The sequence below is a fragment of the Alnus glutinosa genome, chromosome 11, assembly GCF_958979055.1.
Source record: "Alnus glutinosa chromosome 11, dhAlnGlut1.1, whole genome shotgun sequence".
Lineage (NCBI taxonomy): Eukaryota > Viridiplantae > Streptophyta > Magnoliopsida > Fagales > Betulaceae > Alnus > Alnus glutinosa.
Window position 1 is genome coordinate 2,328,620 of NC_084896.1, and position 26,252 is coordinate 2,354,871.

General features: G+C 34.5%; 1 protein-coding gene and 1 pseudogene across 2 annotated transcripts in view; both read left to right on the plus strand.

Moving 5' to 3' along the window:
• LOC133881719 (G-type lectin S-receptor-like serine/threonine-protein kinase B120) overlaps positions 1–16,725 on the plus strand; it is a 31,673-nt gene extending 14,948 nt beyond the window's left edge. Inside the window, exons 1-7 of one of the 2 annotated variants that reach the window (XM_062320728.1) lie at positions 11,939–13,435; positions 13,543–13,644; positions 15,097–15,308; positions 15,415–15,625; positions 15,719–15,956; positions 16,055–16,202; positions 16,311–16,725. In XM_062320728.1, the coding sequence (XP_062176712.1) occupies positions 12,124–13,435; positions 13,543–13,644; positions 15,097–15,308; positions 15,415–15,625; positions 15,719–15,956; positions 16,055–16,202; positions 16,311–16,619 (2,532 nt within the window). In that variant the 5' untranslated portion in view covers positions 11,939–12,123 and the 3' untranslated portion in view covers positions 16,620–16,725. Of the gene's footprint in view, positions 1–11,938; positions 13,436–13,542; positions 13,645–15,096; positions 15,309–15,414; positions 15,626–15,718; positions 15,957–16,054; positions 16,203–16,310 lie in introns of those variants that run through there. The other variant, XM_062320729.1, reaches the window with a different exon arrangement.
• A 2,700-nt stretch (positions 16,726–19,425) lies between these two features.
• Positions 19,426–20,721, plus strand: LOC133882016 (receptor-like serine/threonine-protein kinase SD1-7; annotated as a pseudogene).
• Positions 20,722–26,252: the final 5,531 nt, after the last annotated feature.

Below are 26,252 nucleotides of genomic sequence, written 5' to 3' on the forward strand. Positions count from 1 at the left end.
CACAAACTTCGAAAGGTCCAATAACCAATCTGTAGCCCAGCAAATAAATAACTACAGTAGCATATCCAAAGGTAAACCACTGCAACAAAGAAAAGTGTCAAATAGAAATAAATGATAAAGAAAAAATTTAAATTTATGACCTTTATTTTAGTGTCATTTTAAATCATCGATTATTCTAAAAGTTTTTTTATAAAAAAAAAAAAAAAGAAGAAGAAAAAATATAAGAATTTAATTATTTAATTAATATTTTAACAAATTTCGTAATTAATTTACTAACGAAAAATGTCAGTAGCATCTGAGTAATTTCTTAGACGTCCCAAAGCGATGATCATCTTAAAAAAAGAAAGAAAGAAAAAAGGATGATCATGTTCAACACGACATCGTCGACAAGTTGGTCTTAACGTTAATTGCATGTGCAGAGCAGACGGCATAATTGACGGCTTCTTCTAGTATCTTGCGTTAAAGATTATTAAATAATTAAATATAATTATTTATGCTTCTTATCAATTAACTACCGTCTTAAATTTTAGAGATAAGCGGTGATTAAGCATATTAAAGGAACATTCAAGCTAGACTAGACACGATCATCTTTTGAGAATAAGAGTTTTCTCTATTTCTTACCCAAAGAGTGTTCAGCATCAAACTTTTTACACCATATTCTTAAAGCATTTTCGCTGTGCTAACTAAATATTATTTTACCTCGTTAAAATGTTAAAATGAGAGTAAAATGAGCTGTATCAGACATATCTTCTTTTTTTTAAAAATAATAATAATAATAATGATAATCAATCAATTTTATTGATCATAATGGAGAACCTTGCTCAGCTAGCTAGCAAAGACAGCAGATTGGATATGGGAAGGGGTTTCCTCAATCCAAAACATTTCTAACATGAAACTTGAAGAAGACTTGGCTAATAAGTGGGCTGCCTGATTTGCGCTTCTTCGGACATGCTACACTTCTGCTAATGAGAGCTGTCACAAATTGCCCGAGTGTCTTCCAAATTAAACGATCAGCTCTTTAAGTGAGTTAATTTCTAACATTCTCTCTCATTTCAATAAAAAATAAAGGAAGAATAAAAATGTTAGTGAGAAATAATATTTAAATAGAATAGTAAAATTTGATAACTAAAGTAAAAAAAGTAATTAAAATTCATGTACTTTTGAAAAATTTGATAGCTAAAATTTTTTTAAAAAAAAATAAATAAATATATTTAACTAAAATATAAAGAAAACTTGTTTGACCAGATGTGAATACTTTTTTCATAGGAAATCGAGTTCAAAATTGATACTATCAAATAATAAGGAAAATATCCTTGCACAACTTGTACACAATACAAGATTCATGGGGTGAGGTCCAGTAAGTGGGACCCACTACATAAGTTCCATCCTATGTGTATTGTGTTGTGCACAAGTTGTACACAACTATTATGCACCAATCACTTTTCCAGATAATATGCTTTTACTCACCGAAAGAGACAGACATGCTAAAAGGGTAGTGTAGGTAACCACACCTCTCTAACTTGCAGCACCGCAGATTGTAATTACAGCTTGCTCTATTTGTTCAAAATAGAAACATTAACAAATAACTCAAAATATAAAATTTTTCTCAGAATATAAAAATTGTTTTTATCATAATGTCACATGAAAATACTTTATTAAATCATTAATTGTCTCAAAATGTTAAACTATTTTATTACTCTTCTCACATGTGAGACCGACATCACATAGAATATTTTAATTGAAATATAAAAAGATTGTAAGAATTACGATTCGATCTTTACACAAGTTATCCAAAAGCTTAACCTATTTTAACAAGAGTAATGTTTCTTGTATAACTCTCACACAACTTTTGCACAATAACTAACTACTTTTTTTTTTATGATCAACCATTGGATTTGTTTTTCTACATGTGGACCCTAAATATTCAATAGTTGATCTTAAAAAAAAAGTTGTTAGAGTTGTGCAAAAACATTACTCTTTTAACAATATTAATTGTAATGTCACTCTTTTAGAACAGCTTTTGTCAAACACAATGGACAGAAGGTGTGTTTGACTTTACTTATTACCGTGCCCTATTTCGAGTAAGTTTCAGGAAAAAAAATCAACTATCGGTCATGTAGGACCCACATTTAAAAAAACAGATCCAATGATTAGTTTGAAAAAAAATTGCTAGAGTTGTACAAAAGTTATAAATAAGTTGTAAACGTATTATTTCTCAAAGGATTAATATAGACCATTTGTCCAGGCAAACAGGATGGGAGCAAACTGAAGCAGAATCAAACTACATCACCAAGGAATTCATTACGTTAAAGAAGTCTCAAGCCTTTAATCATCCCCGATTGTTCACTCCTCTTCTACTAATCATCCACGTTTGTTTCTTAAAGACATTCTGCACTGTCCAAATGCATCAGCTAATCTCCTCTCTATTAACAAATTTTGCAAAGACAATAACTGCTGATTTGCCTTAATTGGTTCATGTTTCTTTGTGAAGGACAACCAAACGGGACAGGTGCTGCTCCAGGGACCTAGTGTGAATGAACTCTATCCTATTCCCTTACATCCAAAGCACCTAAATAATCTGAAGGGGTTTGCAGTCTACCTTGGAGTCAAGACCACAGACCAGGTTTGGCACCAAAGGCTAGGACACCCTTCTTCCTCCACTGTCCAGTACCTTTTGAAGAACCAAAGGCTTCCTTTGTCTGGTTCCATAGACAAGACTCGAGTATGTGAGTCCTGTCAGCTTGGTAAATCCAAGCAACTCCCTTTTGTTGAGTCAACAAGATGTACCTCTACCCCTCTTGAACTTATTCACTCGGATGTATGGACTTCCCCTATTCCTTCTCTAAGTGGGTGTAGATATTATGTAATCTTTGTTGATGACTATAGCCGGTTTACCTGGCTTTATCCTATCCTAAATAAAGCTGAAGTTTATCAATACTTTGTCAAGTTCAAGTTACTTGTTGAGAATTTGTTTGATACTAAAATTAAACAATTTTCAATCAGACAATGGTGGGGAGTATACCTCCATTCAGTTCAAGCAACTTCTGTCTTAAAATGGTATCTTTCATAGGCTAACTTGTCCACATACCTCTCAGCAAAATGGCATAGCTGAGAGGAAGCATAGGCATATTGTTGAAGTTGGTCTAACACTACTAGCACAGTCGGGTCTCTCACCAAAATTCTGGGTTGATTCTTTCCTCACAGCCACATATCTTATCAATCGGCTCCCTACACATGTTTTACAACAAGAATCCCCTTTCTCCAAGTTAATGAAGAGAGACCTTGATTACACCAGCCTAAGGTCTTTTGGATGCCTATGTTATCCTCTCCTACGGCCTTATGCCAATAACAAGCTATCCTTTCGTAGCAAGCCATGTATCTTCATTGGATATGGGGGAAATCAAAAAGGATATAGATGCATGGATTCAACAACTCACAAGGTTGTACTCTCTCGAAGTGTTATCTTTGATGAAACACAATTCCCTGCCAAAAGCAAGTCCATCTCACAAGGTCCCTGCAATGTAACAGCAGCAGCACATGACCCCCTGGTCTTCTTGCCTAATCCTCAACCCAGCTACCTAAATCCTGCCCCTAGACCACTCATCAATGATTCAACCACACAGCCAGCAGTAAATACTACACACTAAAATTCCATGTCTGAATCTGGAAGCACTGACAGTGATCACTCTCCACAGCCTAGTCCAGATGTTCATCTACCTGATCCTGCACCTCAACAACTTATGACCACCTCATTCACCACATCCAATGATCCTGATTCCTCAGATGCAGGAACAACTCCTGCTCTCTCCAACTCCCATTCACCCCTCACTCAATCACCTATTAACCGGATCATTACTCGATCTCAGACTGGCAACCTGAAACCCAAGGAGTTCCCTGGCTTCAAACTCTTTCATACCCTCAAATACTCCATTTCAGCCCTGCAAGTCACAATGTTACCTCAAGAACCTTCTACCTACAAGCAGGCAGCTTCCTCACCCGAATGGATTGCAGCCATGGGCCATGAATATGATGCTCTCCTCTCCAACCAAACCTGGACTCTGTGTCCACGACCCTCTCATCACAATGTAGTGAGAAACAAATGGGTATTCATGATTAAGCAAAAACCGGATGGCAGTGTGGACAGGTATAAGGCTCGGTTGGTTGCAAAGGGGTATGATCAATTAGGTGGTGTTGATTTTTATGAGACATTTAGTCCTGTTATCAAAACTGCAACTATCCGGCTAATCCTAGCTCTTGCAGTCCAATTTGACTGGCCAATTAAGCAAATGGATGTATCAAATGCCTTTCTACATGGGGTCCTTGCTGAAGAAGTCTACATGGAACAACCACAGGGCTTTATCCATCCATCCTTCCCTGACCATGTTTGTAAACTGCACAAGTCCATATATGGTCTCAAACAGGCACCTAGAGCCTGGTTTACCTGGTTGTCTCAAGCCTTGCTAAACCTTGGCTTCAAGGGTTCTCAAATAGATCACTCTCTCTTTATCTATCACTGTGGCTCTGTGCATGTATTTCTCTTAGTCTATGTCGATGACATTATCCTCACTGGAAATCATGCAGTCACTATGAACATGCTGATTGCCAAGTTGAAGATAGATTTTTCCATGAAAGACCTTGGGCCTCTTGGTTACTTCCTAGGCATCCAGGCCACAAGAGACACTAATGGCTTGCATCTTAGACAAACCAAGTATGTTCTTGATCTCCTTAACCGAACTCAAATGGCAGAATCTAAGCCTTATCGAGCACCCTGCACTGCTGGCTCTAAGATGTCCAAATATGATGGGGAACTTCTACCGGATCCATCTGAATACAGGCATATAGTAGGAGCACTCCAATATGTCACACTTACTAGGCCAGATATTGCCTATTCAGTCAACCAACTATGCCAACATATGCATGCCCCTACATCAGTACACTTCACAGCTGCTAAAAGGGTCCTCCGCTGCCTCAAAGGAACTCTCAATTCCGGCCTACACTCCTGCAAAGGACCAATTAACCTCACTGCCTACTGTGACTCTGATTGGGCAGGAAATCCGGACGACAGAAGATCCACCACCGGGTATGGAGTGTTCCTGGGACCCAACTTGATCTCATGGTCTGCCAAGAAACAACATGTTGTCTCAAGGTCCAGTACTGAGGCTGAATACAGATCCCTCTCTCTCACCGTGGCTGAACTATTTTGGCTTCAAATGCTTATGAAGGAGCTCCACCTTACACTATCCTGCCCTCCTACAATCTGGTGTGATAATTCAGGTGCCTTAGCTCTTGCCTCCAATCCGGTTTTTCATGCCAAAACAAAACACATTGAAGTTGATGTTCATTTCATTCGAGAAAAGGTAGCTAATCATGACATTCAGCTGCACCATTTTGTCTACACTTGAACAACTGGCTGACATTTTTACTAAGGGGCACACAGTCGATCGTTTCTGCTTCCTTAGAGACAAACTGAGGATTGTTCCTCCCCTCAGTTTGCGGGGGGGTGTTAAGGAAGAGAATCAAGATGATCCAGATGGTCCACACCTCACTCAGCTGGAAGAAGATCCTCCCGACAGCATGCCAAAACCAGTCCAACAACACTCCAACTTTCCCCTGCATCAGCAACCGTATGCACATCATACCATATACAACATTCATCTTGGAAGTCAGCAGCCTCCTAATCAGTCTGCAATGAGCAATCATCTTGGAATTCAGCAGCCTCCTAATCAGCCTGACACTGCAGCTAGAAGCCGCCTACAATCCAGGATTCCAGGCCACATGGTTTCAGCTTAACTTCACCCAATGCATTCAGCATTGGATCCAGTTATTTGTTTGTTTATTATGTACACTAAGTTTCATACACTTGTCTTATTCATAAGCTCAAGAGCTAAACATGTAATGAATTCTATATAGATACAAATATAGCCTCTGCCTTGTCTTTTAATCAAGCAGAGATTCATCAATCTTTTCACTAATATTATTAGAAGGACAATAAAACCTAAATCCTTTGGAGTTGACTGCATAGCCGATAAAATGACCGCTGGTTGTCCTTGGGTCTAACTTCTTTATATTTGGATTGTAAATCCTTACTTCAGCAGGACAACCCCATATGTGTAAGTGATTTAAACTTGGTTTCCATCCATTCCATAATTCAAAAGGTGTCTTAGGGACAGCCTTGGATGGTACCGGGTTTAATACATACACAGCAGTTTTTAAGACTTTACTCCATAGAAATAAAGGTAACTCCGAATTACTGAGCATGCTCCTTATCATGTCCATAAGTGTGCGATTTCTTCTTTATGCAACACCATTTTGTTGTGGTGTGCCAGGCATTGTGTATTGAGCAACAATGCCTTCTTCTTCAAGAAATTGCGCAAATGGACCTATCATTTGTCCTTTTTCTGTGTACCTTCCATAGTACTCTCCGCCTTTATCAGATCTTACGATCTTGATTTTCTTTTCCTTTTGTTTCTCTACTTCTACCTTATAAGTCTTGAAAGCATTGAGTGCTTCAGCCTTATCATTTAGAAAGTAGAGATACATATACCGTGTATGGTCATCAATAAAAGATATAAAATATCTTTGACCATTTAGGCAGGGAGTAGGAAAAGGTCCACAGATATCTGTATGTATGATTTCAAGAATCTCAGAACTCCTTTTGGCACCTTTTGTGGTCTTGTTGGTTTGCTTTCCCTTTATGCAATCCACACTAAGTACCAAAATCAGTAAAATCAAGAGTTTTTAAGACTCCATCATTTACTAATCTTTTGATTCTCTCTATGAAGATATGCCCTAATCTCTTGTGCCATAACAAAGCGGATTTTTCAATCACAAGGCTCCTCTTTATGCCAACACTAGAATGCAATGATAAATGATTGTTTTCAAAGTTGGGATCTAGATCAATTTTGAATAAACCATCAATTTTGGCTCCACCACCAATAAAATTTTCACCTTTAAAAATACTAAAGGTGGAGTTTATAAACCAATAACATCCAGTTTAGAAACCTAAATTTAGTTTCTAAAGAAGCATGGAATAAAAAATACATTTTCCAAATCTAAAACATAGCCAGTTTTTAAAATCAATCTAAAGGTCTCAATAGCTTCCACACGAGAAAACAACTTATTTCCGAAATAGACCCGTTGCTCATTGCTTGCTGGTTTCCTTGTGTTGAGAAAACTCTGCATTGTATTAATAATATGGATTGTAGAACCAGAATCAATCCACCATGTATTACAAGGAGCCTCAACAAGAAAAGATTCATGACATACTAGAGATATGATATTACCTTTCTTTTCAAGCCATCTTTTGTACTTTTGGCAATCCTTCTTCATATGCCCCCCTTTCTTGCAGAAGAAACAAGTATCCTTATTGTCATTTTTCTTGATTGACAACTTGTTATCTTTCTTGAGATGTGGGACACTTTTGCCTCTTTTACTCTTTCCCTTATCATGAGTAGCCACAAAGTGAACACTCTGTGGCTTCTCCTGCTTTAGCCTTTCCTCCTGAACACACATGGTCAGAAGTTTATTCACTGACCATGTATCCTTATGTGTGTTATAGGATATCTTAAAAGGAGTATACTCAGTCGGGAGTGAGTTCAAGATGAAGTGAACTAAGAAGGAATCAGAAATATCAACCTCTAGGGACTTCAGTTGAGCTGCCATGTCCCTCATTTCCATAATGTGCTCTCGCACACTATAATAAGCAGCAGAATTATAAATACCTCCAGCCATATCTTTGTTCAAACGAGATGAAGAACGAAGAACAAAGAAGTTTTCTGCAACACCAAATTTTGAAAAACAAAATTCAGAGAGTTCTTCTGGCCTATGCCTATGAGTGTGTCAATAGATGGATACACATGGCTTTTTATATAGGTAGGCTAGGGACCCTCGTCATCAATTAGACAGCTGATTATTCTACTGATTCCATCAAGAAGAATAAATCAGAAAATTTAATATAAAAACCGTTTTAAACCGTATGATTTCATATAACTTAAGTGGAATAAATCATATTCAATCTTTATATTAAATAATTACCGTTATGATAATTATTTAAATTCCAACAGTTACAATAAATTAAATAATTACCGTCATGATAATTATTTAAATTTCATCTGTTACAATGAATTAAATGTGTCTGAGGGACACATATGTAATTTCTTACATGACACTTTCTGCAATTGTGTGGTATTCATTAGTTTTGCAAATGACGTTATAAAATTCTGACCGTAGGAATTTCTACTTAAGTGGTTTGCTATTTACCTCCGCGTTTGTAATGGTCGATATTCTATAGTTCACCGTAATTTTCAGAAGCCTTTGTGAAAATGATTGATATTAATTTACTCCTGTATGTTTGTGTGAAGGTGAAATAACGAAAATAATCAGTAAAACCTCATTTGATAGAAGCAAAATAATCAGTAAAACCTCAGTGGGTGCTCCCTACTGTGTTGTTGGAAGGTATGATGTTATGAAATGCTCATAGAGAAGCAATTTTCGTGTCTTGTGCTTGTAAATATTGTTGTAAGCTGATTTACTTGCGTAACATAAAGTCCCGGACACAAAATTCTTTGACAGTTGAGCTTCTATGTTTTTGATTTTTTCTTTTGTTTCTAGTTGGGTTCTTAAAGATACTGTAAATTTGCTATTTTAAGGGGGAAGGAAAGATAAGGAGTTGCTGAACAATGAACATCGTTATTGTTCCTAATTGATCATAAGATGGTATCTGGCCGGGAACATTAATTGTTTCTAGCACAAGGAACAAGAAGTCTCAGAAATTAGAGGAAATGAGTGGATGTGAAGTTTTTAATTCAATCCATAATGCTATGTATGACCTTTGATTATGGACAATTAATCATTACAAAAAGAATACAGATTAAGGCTTCAGTTTGGTTTTTTCTTCTTCTTATAATTATTGTAGCCAACCAATCCTCATATGATGTTTGCCTTCAGCTCACAGGTCTACTTGTAACCAATTGTATATGCATAGATGAATCAATGTGGCAATTTGGCTGATTAATCTTCATGTATACCACTCATCATGCATGGTCCATTGAGTTGCTCGTTGCAACTTTCATTTCGTTTTTATTTTTATGATCTAATTTCTCTTTTGATGTTGCTTTACTTTTGTATAGAAGAGATTCTTAGACTAATCAATTGGAATATGAATAGTAAAATATATTGTAGGGTTTATAATTAAAGGAAGCAGAGCTGCCACTACAAAAATTGGTGAAATTTGCCACGTGCAGTTCGGCACGTGTACGGACACTGTACACGTGTCGAACAGGTTGCCACGTGCGTTTCGCCACGCATGCGACTCGTGTCAGATGTGGAAGTCACTAACTGTACATTTTGACACTTGTATTTTAATACACGTGTCCAGTTAAACACGTGTATTGAAATACACGTGTCAAACTGTCAGACACGTGTATTTCAATACTCGTGTCTAACTGTCTATTTTGTGTTTTTTTTTAAAAAAAAAATTCTAAATTGTATTTTTTATTTAATTAAATTTTTTATTTAATTCTTTAATTGTTTTTTTAAATTAAATTAAAAATACAATTAAAGAATTAAATAAAAAATTTAATTAAATAAAAAATACAGTTTGGAATTTTTTTTCAATTTAGTTTTGGTTATTGTCTTTTTAAATTTGTTTGGGTTAATTAATTTTCTTTTTTTTTTTAAAAAAAAAAAAAAAATCTTATTTCAGACCACAAATAACGCAATATTTATTTTACCCAAAAATATCACAAAATCAAATTACACAAACCAATAATTAATAACGTATTTGTTAACTATGCAAATTTTTACAAACAAAAAGTAATTACACAAAATATTTACAAATCCGAAGGGCGTCCCTGCGAAGCACGAGGTACCGTCCTAGGCGTGTTATCGCCAACCGGCGATTGCTGCGCAAGGGATGGTGTAGCGGGCAAAGGTGTAGCGACAGGGGAGTGCTGGCTCAGCCGTCGTCCAACAGGCGACAACATACCAACCGTTGTCGCACTACCTGCAAATAATATAGACAATTAAAGTATATAATATTACTTGCAAAATTAGAGTGGTAATGAAAACAAATTGAAATTAATTTTGTCCTATACACAATATAAATCATACCTGCAAATGCACTACTAACAGACGACGTACTACCTACGTGTGCAGGTGAAGACTGAGCACCAAGACATGGTTGTGATACTCCCATGGAGGACATGAAAACCTCGAACTGTCACATGTGCTGCTCCATGGGTAGCTTATATTAAATACACGTGTCCAAGTGAGGAGTTTATACAACTAGCCACGATGTCAAAAAGACACGTGGCTAATTGGACGCGTGTCTACCGTAACCGATACTATAGACACGCGTCCAATTGTAATGTTTTTTGTAGTGTGCTAAAGAATGGATATAATGCACAAAAATCTTGCAACTGCCCCAAACAAAGTCCTTTACCCATGGACTTGGCTAGGAGCACGGATATCCATCAGCAGCTGAAGCAGATCCTCCCAACTCTTCAAATGCATCTTCTTCTAATGGCTTGGAATCTCAACCTAAGATGGAGACTGACAGCTACTAAATGAAGAATTTTGTGGGTTTTTTGGATGACAATGACCTTTTTGTTTATGAATTTGTTTATCAAATCATGTTTAAGTAACTAGTTTATCAGAATTTGTGTATGATGTTTATTATTTTGGGGGATATTGTTCAGCAGTGAATGTCAAAGATACTAAATGAACACTTTCTTGAATAACAATGACTTTCTTGTTTATAAATTTATTTACCAAAATATGTTTAAGTAATTAGTTTATCAGGATTTGTGTATGAAGTTTATTTTTTTTGTTTATCAGGATTTTGGTACTTTAGAAACCGATTTTATAGGTTTTAAAAAATCTGGTTCCACAGGATTAATAGAAATTAATAGAAATTAATTTTAATTAAATAAAAGTAATGAGAAGTTCAAACTCGCTAGCATATGGGCATGTGCCAGGGATGCAAGCACTCCCTGACTAACGCTAGGGGGTGCAACAATGCGCCAGAAATTATTTCATGGAGCAAGTTGGTTCATTCCTAGTACAATAATTTGTGCCAGGATATTCTGGCACATGTGACATATGCCAGTAATTGTAATTTTTCAAACACTGCATTAGTGGTACTTAAAATTGCCACTAATTAAATGCCATGAACATGTTTTTTGGCATTTTTTCATACATTATTGGCATTTAAAAGATGCAAGGAATGAGCATTTTTTTTCTTTTTTTAGTGAGCCCACTCGCTATCATCCATGTCTTCAGGTTATTCTCCTAAAAGAGATTGATAGAGGTTCTTCCTATAAAAAATGTCTTCAATCTGCATCTTCTAATATCTAAAATCTGTGCCGTTGAACTTTTATATTCCAATCTTTGCTTCTTCTGCTGTTATTGCTCGCACCCGATCTAAAAGCTTTAATACCAGTTGTTAGGATATTTATCTTATTTCTCAAGACTTTTGATATGCGAAAAATAAGAAGACAACAAAATTAAATTAATCACACACGACACCAGATTTAAGTGGTTTTCTTAATATGAGATGCATCCATTGGTGGAGGCAACTCGAAGAAAATTCACTATCAAAAGGTGTGTACAAGAGAGTAACAAGATGAGAAAACTACTTAAACTCAAAGTCCCAATACACTAACTTTTCACTTTTACTTCAAAAGAGAATAATAACCAAAAAAAAACAAAAAAAAACCTCTCTTTCTTTGTGGTGTTGCTCTTGCTGAAGCTATAGGGCTTATTCTCATCATTTAACAAGAGACTATTATATAGTGTGACTAAGTCGGTCGAAGTCTCCACTCTCCCTCCCAATACAAGACAAACAAGGAAATCCTTTGAATGCGGTCGACAACTTGATGACTTCAAGGCACCCAACTTTAACAAGGCCAATCAGAGAGCCAATTTTTGTCCAAAATGGCTGTCGCCATTCTCTACAATTCTTATGAGTACACTCCTGGAACCCTCCTTAATTTGTATTCTTTTCTTTCTTCTTGTTTGTTGCTCCTTCCCCTTCTTCCTGTATTGCTCAGGAAAAAAAGAAAAAGAAAAAAAGTCCAAGTTTTCTGAAACTAGTCACTGGGATACTGCAAGTCATAGAGAGGGATGGGTAACATGGCGAGTAAGCCATGGCTCTTATTTATTCTGCTTCTAATCCTCTCTTATTACACAGCATGCTTCTCTGTAGCTGGTGATACCCTTTCGGCAGGTCAGTCTCTTTCAGAGAGCGACACCTTATTATCTCAAGGAAGCAAGTTTGAGCTCGGTTTCTTCTCACCAGGCAGTTCATTAAAAATCTACCTGGGCATATGGTATAAAAATTTTGATGAGAAGAACGCTGTTTGGGTAGCAAATAGAGAAAACCATTTGTCTGACCCATCTTCCTTAAGACTTAACCTCTCAGAAGATGGCAATCTACTCCTATTTGGGAGTTCCTCCAACATCCCATTTTGGTTGACAAATTTGACATTTCCCGGGTCAAATTTAACTGAAGCAGTACTTCGTGATGATGGGAATTTTGTTTTGAGACATATGTCGAACCCGTCTACTATATTTTGGGAAAGTTTCGACCATCCAACCGATACATGGCTGCCAGGTGCAAAGCTTGGGATTGATAAGGTTACTGGAAAACCACAGCAGCTAATTTCATGGAAAAATAAAGAAGATCCAACACCTGGTGTGTTCTCGTTGGGGTTAGACCCAAATGGAAGCAATCAATATTTCTTAGAGTGGAACAGATCCCAAATCTATTGGAGTTCTGGAGTTTGGAATGGAAAAACTCACACCTTTGCCTTCGTTCCTGAGTTGACATTGAATTATATCTTCAACTACAGTTTTGTGTCAAATGAAAACGAAAGATATTTTACATATTTTCTTTATGATCCTTCTTACCGTTCTAAATTTGTGATGAAGTCTACAGGAAATATCCAGCAATTGGCGTGGCTGTCTGGCCCTTTGGAATGGAATTTATTTTGGTCTCAACCGGTGGGCCAATCTAATGTCTATGGTTTGTGTGGTGCATTTGGCGTGTATCGTGATAATATCTCGAGCCCCTGTGAATGTCTAAAAGGTTTTGAACCATTTTCGACGAACTACACCAGTCTAAATGATTGGACAGGTGGCTGTGTGAGGAAATCCCCTTTGCAATGTGAAAACAATACGTATGCTAATGGCAAAAAAGATTGGTTCATGAAGATACCATTCCTGAGATTGCCCGTTAATTCGAAAGCATATTCGGCAGCGAGTGCTAGGAATTGTGAAGTGGCTTGCATGAATAACTGTTCTTGCACAGCTTATGCTTATAATAGCAGCGGCTGTGTGATATGGGAAGGAGATCTTTTGAACTTACAGCAACTCTCAGATGGTGGGGAGATTATGTATCTCAGACTTACTGCAGATGAGCATCAAAGTACTAAAGGTGAAAAATCTACACAAATTTAAGTCATCTTTCGTTATGAACGTACTAATACTTCATTCTCTGTTATATATGGTTGAGCTAATAGTGATTCTTGTCATCATAATCAGGCAAAAAATGGAAAGTATGGGTAGCTGTGCTAGTTCCGACAACAGGGCTTATCTTATGTCTCTTCATTTGTTTTTCAACCAAAGGAATGCTCAAACCCGTAGGTAAGTGTAAACGACGTTCTAATCACCTCACATAGAAATCACTTTCAAAAAATTACGAGGAAGTCTACTTTAATCTAAGACAATGAAATTGTGACAAGTCTTTGTTCTTAGGAACATCACTTAATTGAACATCACTTAATTAACACACTTTTCTAATGGCCCGATCGACAATGAAAGCTAGCTGTTAGCATCATTAGTTGGTGAAGATAGTGTTTCAGGCTCCGGTGTGTGGGGGTCCTAGCTCCAACAAATTTCATCATGTCTCTGTGAAGGAGTTTGATTTGCAGTTATTTGGTCATTTCACTGGAATCGGAATGAATTGCTATATATATTATTACTACTTATTTGGCAGAAATGACTAAATAAACTTAGTTACCTTTGGAAACTGGCATTGCTTAGTGGTTGAACTTTGGGGATAGGGCACTTCGGTACATTTTGAAGCTTAAGACGACAAATTTAAGCGAGGTGTTTTTTTTAAAAAAAAAAAATTATTTTAATATTAATATTATATTTTTATTTGAAAATTGGATTTTATTTTTATTTTTACTTATTTAAGTGAGGATTTTTTTTTAATTTGTTTGTTTATTTTTTTTCCTTTTGATCACTGATCACCAGCTATGGTCCTATGGAACGATTTTAGTGCCCCTTGAAAGGCTTGAATAGTGACTTGTTGGAAAATAATTAATGAAATTGTAGAAGAAGATAATAATTCAAATTTGAATAAGACCTGAATTGGGAAATGGAGAGAAAAAAAAAAATGGAAACTTAAAAAAAAAAATGAGTTTATAACTGACTAAAATATTTTTAAAAAACTTTCTATCTTCTTAGCATTTAAATTTTTTTCTCATTATATTTTGAACGTTGGACTTGTACGTGTAGCATAATTTCTATCATTTTAACGATTGGAATAAATTATATATTATTAGCATTGAATTTTATTTTTTTTTGAAAAGATTAGCATTGAATGTTAAAGCTGCTCAATGCTCACGACAAGTCCTAAAAAGTCTTTATCCATAATGTAATTAAATATTATTATTATTTTCATTCTCTCCACTATTCCCAAGAAATTGAATAGAATGTTTAAAGTTGGGGAATTTGTTTTATTTAAGAATGTCTTTAATATTATTTGATTATCTCATTTAATACTATCAATTGTTTAAGACTTATTTCAAGAATGGAATGTTAGAGAATTAAGTTTTTAGGAAAATCTAATGATATTAATGCCTTTTCAATTATTTATTACTATAATTAGGGGCCTTAATTAAAGAATATTGATTATAATTAAGCCCTTAAATATTTTTTTTATAAAAAAATCTTTATCAATATTCATTAATTGGGAGGACCTTAAGCGACCACATAATTTGTTATAAGATAGAGCTGGCCCTATTTGGTGAACCTAATGATGTCACCTCACTAGATTTCCATGTATAATGACTAATTCTTATCAAACAGGAGAGAAGGCTTCAAGCAATAATCTATTATTATTTGATTTTGATACGAAGCTCGATGCAATCAATGAAGAAATGAATACCAACAATAATATGAAGGAAAAAGAGAAGGATTTTGAGTTACCACTATTCAGTTATGAGAGCGTATCAGCTGCAACGAATAATTTTTCAGCTGTAAATAAGCTTGGAGAAGGAGGTTATGGACCTGTTTACAAGGTACGTAACATTTTTTCTGATGAATGTGCTTTGAATACTATCAAGAAACCGACATTAGTGGTAAATCTTTATGAAAATTTAAAGAGCTTATGGTTCTCCTTCATAGGGGAAATTACTTAGAGGGCAGGAAGTTGCAGTGAAGATGCTTTCAAAAAGATCTGGACAGGGAAATGAGGAGTTCAGAAATGAGATAATACTAATTGCAAAACTTCAGCATAGAAATCTTGTCAGAATCTTAGGTTGTTGTATCGAGCGAGATGAAAAAATATTAATATATGAGTACATGCCCAATCAAAGTTTGGACGTCTACCTTTTCGGTGAGTGCATGTTTATGTACATGTGCTTTTATTTTAATCTTATATGTTTCTAGGTTCTTAAGGACTAATCTCCTTGTTGTACTATTTAAACAGATCCAATCAAGAACAAAATGTTATCTTGGGAGACACGTGTACACATTATTGAAGGGATCGCTCAAGGGCTTCTTTATCTTCATAAATATTCAAGGTTACGAATCATACATAGAGATCTTAAACCGAGTAACATTCTCTTGGATAGTGAAATGAATCCAAAAATATCAGATTTTGGCATGGCTCGAATAGTTGGAGGTAATGAAACAAAAGCAAACACAAACCGAATTGTTGGAACTTAGTAAGTATGCAACTTGTTTACGTATGATATTTACAATTGCCAATTAAATTCTTTTAGCAAGTTACTAAAAAAATAGTGTACTAAATTTTGGAATCCAGTGGATACATGTCTCCGGAATATGCTATAGGTGGTTTATACTCGATAAAGTCTGATGTGTTTAGCTTTGGAGTACTGCTCCTAGAGATTATAAGTGGCAAGAAGAATACTGGCTTCTATAACACTAGTTCACTCAATCTTCTTAGATATGTGAGTATCTTTTATATCCTCTCAATTTCTTTATGTTTTACTTTAGTCTTATAAATTGAAATGCTCTTAGTTTTTAGTAAAACTTACATTTATTTGAAATGATACTAGGCTTGGGAGTTGTGGGTAGATGATCGGAGTTTGGAGTTGATAAATCCAACAATTGGGTATCCTTCTTCTAGTTCTCTTTCGTTGAGATTCATTAACATTGGCCTTCTTTGTGTCCAAGAAAGCCCGACTGATCGACCTACCATGCCTGATGTAGTCTCAATGATTAGCAATGAACAAGCACCTCTACCTAAACCCAAGCAACCACCGTTTACCACAAGTCGGAACATGATGGACACAAATCCAACAATTGACACTGCAGGAAATTGCTCAAATAATAGCGTAACTATTTCAACATTGGAAGCCCGATGAAATGTCTCCTATATCAAAAAAAAGAAATGTTGTAGAACCAATCTTTTTGTTTGATTTGAATGCACGTTAATTGATATATATGCTACATAGCCTACATGTCACTAAATGTTGTCTTGGTTCACTCATATCTTAGAACCAATCTTATTGAAGATTTTGAACCATATCTCTAAATTATGCGATATACATAACTGCAATTATGTGAGTTTCTACAAAAAGTATATTCACAGCTATATCATATATGTAAATTTCTAGTGTTACCGACGATAAATTTTTTCTAATAATTACACAGAGCTCTACCTAAACACCCAATTGAAATACAACATGGCACAATCCAATAATTCCAGCAAATTGTTCCTCATAAATTCAATCAGTTTTCCAAAATATATCATTATAAACGTTAAACATATATAAGAAATGGCAAGTGTTCACCTTGAAAGAGACCAACTTATCATATATGTTAAACATAACTTCATAAGAAGAATGAATTATCCTACTAACCAAATTAAAGAAACATTGCTTTCTCCTTCTGGTGATCGGCGTAGGAGTATTGTATCGGGTCACATTCCTCTGTTGACATCCCTGTCTCGGGAAGGAGATAACAGACGGTAATGGGAATTTTGTTGCTAAAGAAAACGTCAAAGTCATTTCCAACTGCTAAAGAAGAAAAGTCTTCCATGTTCTTTAATAGCTTTAGCATCTACCGAGCAGGGAAAAGAGGAGGAAGATGCACCCGGACCTACTTTGATTGACTGACCTCTGACAGTACTGGACCACTGAAAGCAAAAGGACAAGAGTAATCGGCATATAAGTCTCGCGTAAGGGATAAGTCTTAAGCTTGTTTGTTCACGGATTTGTAACTGTACAAAGTGTAGGAATTGTTCAAAATTAGGTGGCCTCTTCTCGGGTCATTTCCTGGTACATGCATTTGGGCTTGTTTGGTAAAAACATGTATAATGAGTTGTTAATTTTAAAATTAGTAAAAAGTGATAATATGATATAAAGTAAAAAAAAAAATAAAAAAATTGTATAAAAAAATGAAAAAAATTTATATTGTAATAAACTTTTTTATTTGAATAGTAATAAAAAATTATTAATTAATGTGATATAAAAATTGAAAAAAGTGAAAATATTTTATTGTTGATAGGTATTAAAAAATATTTAAAAGTGAAAAAAAAAAAAAAAAAAAAATACATAAACAGTAACCAGCACGATTGTGTTCCGTTACTGTCCTTGACAATGAAAGCTAGCTGTTAGCATCATTAGTTGGTGATGATAGTGTTTCAGGCTCCTGTTTGTGGGGGTCCTACAAATTTCATCATGTCTTTGTGAAGGAGTTTTATTAATTTCTAGTTATTTGGTCATTTCACTGGAATCGGAATGAATTGCTATATTATTACTACTTATTTGCAGAAATGACTAAATAAACTTAGTTAACTTTGGAAACTGGCATTGCTCAGTAGTTGATCTTTGGTGATAGGGCAGCTCGATACATTTTGAAGATTCAGACGACAAATTTAAGTAAGATGTTTTTTTAAAAAAAATAAAATAAATAAATAAATAATTAATTAATATTTTATTTTTATTTTTATTTATTTAAGTGAAGCTTTATTTATTTATTTTTTTTTCACTGATCAGCTATGGTCCTATGGAATGATTTTAATGCCTTGAAAGGCTTGAATAGTGAGTTGTTGGAAAATAATTAATAAAATTGTAGAAGAAAACAATAATTCAAATTTGAATAAGACTTGAATTGGGAAATGGAGAGAAAAAAATGGAAACTTATAAAGAAATGAGTTTATAATTGAATAAAATATTTTAAAAAAACTTTCTATCTTCTTAGCCTTTAATTTTTTTTTCCCATTTTATTTTGAACGTTGGACTTGTGTAGCATAATTTCTATCTTTTTAACGTTTGGAATAAATTATGGACAAAAATTTCCTACAAACTCGTTTGTATGAAATTTCTTACAACCCACAAATAAAAAGGACATGTATCATTTTTTTTTGACATGTCCACACAAGAGGGGGGGAAGGATTCGAAATAGTGACGTCCGCTTTATGAGGCGTGATCCCCAGCCGATTGATCTACTCCTTGGGGACACATGTGTCCTTTAAACATGTGAGACGCACATGTTTTTTTTTATTGCTATTAAAAAAGTATGTAAGTAGCACATACTATTTAAATAACATGCGATTCCCACATGTCAATCTTATATGTGGGTTGTAAGAAATTTCCTACAAACCAATTTGTAGAAAATTTATATCCATAAATTATATATTATTAACATTGAATTTTTTTTTTTTTTTTTGAAATGATTAGCATTGAATGTTAAAGCTGCTCAATGCTCATTACAAGGCCTAAAAAGTATTTACCCACAACGTAATTAAATATTATTATCATTATTATTTTTATTCTCTCCACTATTCCCAAGAAATTAAATAGAATGTTTTAAGTTGGAAAATTGGTTTTATTTAAGAATGTCTTTAATATTATTTGATTATCTCATTTAACACTATCAATTGTTTAAGACTTATTTCAAGAATGGAATGTTGGAGAATTAAGTTTTTAGGAAAATTTAATGATATTAATGCATTTTTAATTACTTATTACTATAATTAGAGGCCTTAATTAAAGACTATTGATTATAATTACGCCTTTAAATAGATTTTTCTTTTCTTTTTTTATAAAAAAATCTTTATCAATATTCATTAATTGGGGGCCTTGGCGACCGCATAATTTTTTATAGGGTAAAGCTGGCTCTATTTGGTGAACCTAATGATGTCACCTCACTAGATTTCCATGTATAATGACTAATTCTTATCAAACAGGAGAGAAGGCTTCAAGCAATAATCTATTATTATTTGGTTTCGATATGAACCTCGATGCAATCAATGAAGAAATGAATACCAACAATAATATGAAGAAAAGAGAGAAGGATTTTGAGTTACCACTATTCAGTTATGAGAGCATATCAGTTGCAACTAATAATTTTTCAGCTGTAAATAAGCTTTGAGAAGGAGGTTATGGATTGTTTACAAGGTTCGTAACATTTTTTCTGATGAATGTGCTTTGAATACTATCAAGAAAACCGACATTAGTGGTAAATCTTTATGAAAGTTTAAAGAGCTTATGGTTCTCCTTCATAGGGGAAATTACTTAGAGGGCAGGAAGTTACAGTGAAGATGCTTTCAAAAAGATCTTGACAGGGAAATGAGTTCATAAATGAGACAATACTAATTGCAAAACTTCAGCATAGAAATCTTGTCAGAATCTTAGGTTGTTGTATTGAGCGAGATGAAAAAATATTAATATATGAGTACATGCCCAATCAAAGTTTGGACGTCTACCTTTTCGGTGAGTGCATGTTTATGTACATATGTGTTTTTATTTTAATCTCATATGTTTCTTGGTCCTTAAGGGCTAATTTCCTTGTTGTACTATTTAAACAGATCCAATCAAGAACAAGATGTTAGCTTGGGAAACACGTGTACACATTATTGAAGGGATCGCTCAAGGGCTTCTTTATCTTCATCAATATTCAAGGTTACGAATCATACATAGAGATCTAAAACTGAGTAACATTCTCTTGGATAGTGAAATGAATCCAAAAATATCTGATTTTGGCATGGCTCGAATAGTTGGAGGTAATGAAACAAAAGCAAACACAAACCAAATTGTTGGAGCTTAGTAAGTATGCAACTTGTTTACATATGACATTTGCAATTGCCGGTTAAATTCTTTTAGCAAGCTACTAAATAAATAGTGTACTAAATTTTGGAATCCAGTGGATACATGTCTCCGGAATATGCTATAGATGGTTTATACTCGATAAAGTCTAATGTGTTTAGCTTTGGAGTACTGCTCCTAGAGATTATAAGTGGCAAGAAGAATACTGGCTTCTATAACAGTAGTTCACTCAATCTTCTTAGATATGTGAGTATCTTTATATCCTCTCAATTTCTTTATGTTTTACCTTAGTCTTATAAATTGAAATACTCTTAGTTTTTACTAGGCTTGGGAGTTGTGGGTTGATGATCGGAGTTTGGAGTTGATAAATCCAACAATTAGTTTTGTGGGCCTACTTGAGTTTTCTATCTCTTGAAATGCTCATTATTACATGATCACTCTCTCGTCCTATAACGTCAACAACCTTGAGAAAGGTACCCCCACTTAGTTTTTTGCTTTCATTTTTCTTTTCATTCTGGTCCATATGGTGACGATGATGAAATAGTAATATATTTGGTTCTGAGAATGAATATCAGAGATGGGACACCCTTTGATTATTATCTTAGGATTGATTTGGGTTTGGTTGTTTTGAGATGAATTTTTGTTTATCTTTTATATTAGGTATCTTCAATATTGGGGTTTTATCATTGATTGTCGTGTTTAGGTTTTTGTAGTATTGTTGAGTTTTTCATGGTTGTTTCAGTCTTATATCTTTTTGGAATACTTGGCATCTATTGGACTTAGGTTTTGTTCCTTTTGTGATTGATAGTTTGTGCTGATTTGGTTCGTGGTGCGAAGGACAAGCGGTTGAGGGTTAAGGGACCAGTGAGAATGCCCACTAAGCGGCGGTGCACCCAACATTTCTTCTTTTGGAACTAGCATTGAAGCTTTTAGATCAAAGTTGTAAAGGATTGTTTGGGATATTGAATTGGGTTGTTCGTGGACTTCTTGCAGATCTCGATCAAGAAGAACTATTGTGGATTAGTTCTAATATATTTTTAAATATATATATTTTTTTCAATTTAGAGTCGTTTTAGGGACCATAAAATGACTCTAAAAAAATAATATTTTTTTTTTAATTTGTTTAAATTTATTTATTTAGAGTTGTTTTAGTCTAAAACGGCTTTAAAAGTTTTGAGCCGTTTTGTGTAAAACGGGTCCAAACGTTTTGAGCCGTTTTGGTTAAAACGGCTCAAACCGAGACTTTAATACTTGATATGTGGAGCCGTTTTGAAAATGGCTAAAAAAAAAAGTCTAAAATCGTTTTGAGCCGTTTTTAGGCCTTAAAACGACTAAAAACAAGCGGTTCTCAACACTTTTTTTCTTCTTTTTTTATTTGTAGTGCATATAAATCTCTGTTTTTTTTTTTTTTTTTTAGCTTCTCACTAGTTCTGGGAAATAGGATTTATTTCCTAATATGTTATTGGTAAAAAAAGTTGGTTCCTAAAAATATCAAAAATGCAATTGCCTGTTTATTCGAAAGCATATTTGGCCATGAATGCTAGAAGAAAATGAGATGTGAATTGGCTTGCTTGGTTGAGCTAATAGTGATTCTTGTTATAAAAAAAATAATAGATAATTAATAAAAGCAAAATAGATTATGTCATTAGAATATAATATTGTCTGAATATAATATGCAGATTGCAAATTATGAACGATACTCTTAACAAAAAAAAAAATTGTAAAAGCAGAGAAGAAGAAAAATGTGTTAAATCAAATTTGCTTAAAGTTTTTAACGGTTAATATTATGATTGTTGAAAAAGCAGTTAAACACTGTTAAAAAAAAAAATAGGACAATTGAAATAGTAGAAAAATGCACACGTAAATAATAAGCTCGTGGCTCGTGTGAGTGTGCGACGATGTGTCTAAAGCGTCAATGCAACGCGCGTATGAGTAGCTAATGATAGTATGTATGTACACAGAAGCCATTCTAGCATAAAACTAAGATAATTCATTATAAGCCATTCTTATAACTTTTCAATCTGGTACAAAGTTTTAGACAAAAAATAAAGGAAAGTCGAAATTTTGAAATTGGAGAGAGTGACTTTAATTTCCATGAAATAAATTTCAAATATTCTTCAAAACCTCGTAACATTAAAATTTTTTTTTGAAGAAAATCTACTCTTGATAATGACTAAAACCAAAACGAAAAAGAATAAAAGATCTCTCGTCACGTCACCCATGTCTTGCCTCTCTAATTCTAGTGTGAAAATTGAAAAAAGGTGAAGAAGATTAGACCACATGGTAGTGGTGATAATTGTATAACGCGTCTCTCATATATAATAAAACAAATAATTTGGCATATATATGGTCCACAATCTGTAAGGAATAGTTAGCAATCCCTTGGTAGAAATGCTCAAATTACAACAAGTGCACTTGTTGTGCATATATAATCTCCCATTATTTTTATTAAGATTTTAGTAGTAGATGATAGTAGAGAATAAAGAGATAGTATGTTATCTGGCCCTAAGTAGTTGTGTATTATCTTTATTAACTGTTAATGTTAGTGATAGGATAGTCATAGGATACACCTCTATAAACTGTTAGCTAGTGATAAGATCAATACATGCATCTTTATGAGAGTAGTTTATGTTTATCACATTTTTTTATAAATCTATATAAACTTATTAGGTCGATGAATAAAGGAAGCAAAAATTATTAAAAAAATAAATAAAAGCTCTTGACTTGATTTGGGAGGTATTAGGATTTTTCGAACTACCTTTATCTATCAAATACGTGTTTGAGTAATTAGGCAACTTTGTCACAAGAAATGTCCGTTTTCTTGCCGGCGTTTTTCTTCTTGGGAAACTTCAAAAGTCCAAAGGCAAACCAATGAGAGAGCTAATCTGGCTGGTGCTCACAATTCTTATGGATAGACTAATGATTTGACAAATTGTGTTGTCTGCAATGTGGGTGTGACCCACCAAAATAACACAATACAATGTAATTAGTTAAGAGAAGAAGAAAAAGAAGATTAGAACTAGAAGATGAGGAAGATTTATCGAATATTAAATCTCTTTCGAGCTTTAGAGTGTGTTTGATATTGCAATTTTTTAGACAAAACGTGTAATTTTAAACTAAATCGCAGAAAATAAATCGTTTAAAATTGCTTTTTTAAAAAATTGGGGGCCTTTTCAATTCCGAAATAAGTGAGTGTTTTTTTGAAAACACACAATTTTAAAGGTTAAATTACGATTTTAAAAATCACATTTTCAAATCGCTAATTTTAAATATCTTTTTTTTTAAATCGTCAACCCAAATAGACCCTTAGTACATTATAATGTATTTCTTATGCTTTTGCATTTTTTGCTTGCAGAAGAAAAAGAAAAAGGAAAAGAAATGGAAGATAATGAAAAAGAAAAAAGTGAGTGGGCAAGGGGAACAAAATGAAGCTTTGAAGAATAGTTATGAGTTATGAAAACAAAAAATAAAATAAAATAAAATAAAATAAAATAAAATAAAAAAAGAATAGTTATGAGTAGACTAAAAGTAGGGTGAGCACGGCCGGATTGTGCTAGAATTACATGTTTTCTACAACCCACCCCGTAATGAACGGGTTTGAAAATCGGGATCCGCAATTCGCATAGTGATTGGTCAATCTGATGGGCCACGGGTAGCACGGATTGGGGGCGGGTTCTGCTGGTTTGGATATTCTATTTGTTGTTTGTTGTTGTTGTTTTTTTTTTTTTTTTTTTTTTTTTTTTTTTTTTTCTGGGCCCAAAATCAGGTGGGCAGTGGCCATATTTAAAATATATTCTATACATCACCTTAAAAGCATGTGGTCCACTAGTCCGTGAATCTGTAGGCTCCTTAGCAATCAAACAAGTAAATTAAAATGTAATATACTGCTATTGATACAAACTTAGCAATCACACAAGTAATATGTATTGTAGTCCTGGAGCAAGAATTAGAACAAATTTTAAATCATCGCATTCCAAAATTGCTCCTTTCTTTTCACAAGTACTCTCAAACAAATATTGAGCTGCCAAAATTGCTCCATTCTTTGCATACATATGCACCAATGCCGTGCCAAGAATCACTCCAATATCAAACCCCTTCTCCTTCATATATGCATGGATTCTTTCTCCCAATTCTGAACAGATCAAGCACAAGCAGATAACACATAGGCCATAGTCAATTTTGAGGGTTTCTTGTTGTGAGTCGTGAGTCTTGACTCTTAGTCTTAGGGTTTTTTTGGAAAAATACGAAAAAACTGAGTAAAGAGGGAACGCGGGGCAGGGCGAGTATGCGGGTGGGAAATATATTAATACCACAACCCGCCTCAAAAATCACGGATTACATGATTCAGGATCTGCGATTTTAAAACAATGCATTATATTTGTTCTTCACGGGTCGGGTCGGGTCGGGTCGGACCTGGTCGGTTTCACGGGTACGGGCGGTTTCTACCCGCCCCTAGCTCATGTCGCAAGACTAGAGTAAGATGGGACAGATAGACAAGAAATCTTATTCCATTTATTAATGAGAGCCCCTTTTATAAGGATGGGCTGTAAAAGTGATGTTTTACAGCCTCCAATAAAGAGTTGACACATCATTTAAAAAGATTAAATAAAATAGATATGAAAGTGCCCAATCTTATGAATAATTAAAAAAACAAAAACACTTTCCAGTTTTCCCTTTCAACAGCCCAACCACCCCTAAAAACCCATCACCTCCTCTCTGCCCAAGGCCACTACCGGAGGCCACCACCATCATCTTCCTGAAGCTTTTTTTTTTTTTTTTTTTTTTTTTTTTTTTTTTTTTTTTCAATTCAGACCACAAACAGAACTCTAGAAGCCATATATATGTTTAAGGGGAAGGGATCTTAATTCACAGTCCTGCTTGAAACCTCTTGAGCGCCCACTCTTTGTGAACTCTATCTTTCTCTCACTCTCTCCGCAGTTATGTCACACAATGACTTCCTTTCTTGAATCCCATCAAGAACCGTTTGGTTCTTCTTTCTTGATTGGATCAGGACTATCTCTAGTCTTTCTTTATCGAATCACACCTATGGATTCCGCCGGAACAATGAGGAGAGAAGATAGAGTTTTGGGGCCAGAGTGAGAGCCCATGCACGCCTTGGAGATCAACTTGATCTCAGCGCAGAATCTCAAACCCCCATCGATACAGATCTGACCGTTTTTTATCAAACCAGCACAGATCCGGCAGTGACTCTGTGTGTGTGTTCAACATTTTCTCTATGATGAAATCTTATATTGTAATGAGACTATCAATGACTGCTTTGAAAGCAGGAGATGCAAAGATGAAATCTCATTACAGCTTTTCGTTCGCAATTCCATGTGTTCAACATTTTCTCTATGATGAAAACAACCAGTAGATGATATGATACAATCAAAGGATTCCGGCTGCAGCGTTGGCTGTTGGCTGGGAGAGGTGTGGTGGTTTGTGGGTTGGCTCATTAAAAGGAAATAAGAAAAGTTATCATTCGGTGTTTTAAGCTCTAATGTATTTAGTGTCTTTTAAATGATGTGTCAAATTCTTATTAAAGGCTGTAAAAGTAATGGTTTACAGATGGTCCTGATTAAAGGTTTTCTCTTTATTAATATGTTAAGTTTAAACTATTGTGAAACTTTTTTTTTAAACTAACCATTGTATCTGTTTTTCTATTTGTGAGTCATATATAATCAATAGTTAAATATTTTTTTTTAAAAAAAAAAATTATTGAGATTGTATATGAGTTGTACAAAGGTTGTAAACTTATGATATCTCATTTATAATCTTTATATACACATTGTACACCCATGACCTTTCTTTTTTTATTTTATTTTTTAAATTACAAATCATGTTGGGTGTACACCCATTGTACACCCATCGTGGCAGAGGGGAGGAGAAATACTGCAATATACTTCCCAAAGTAAGGTCAACACAGACGAAGTTAGGGAGGACAAT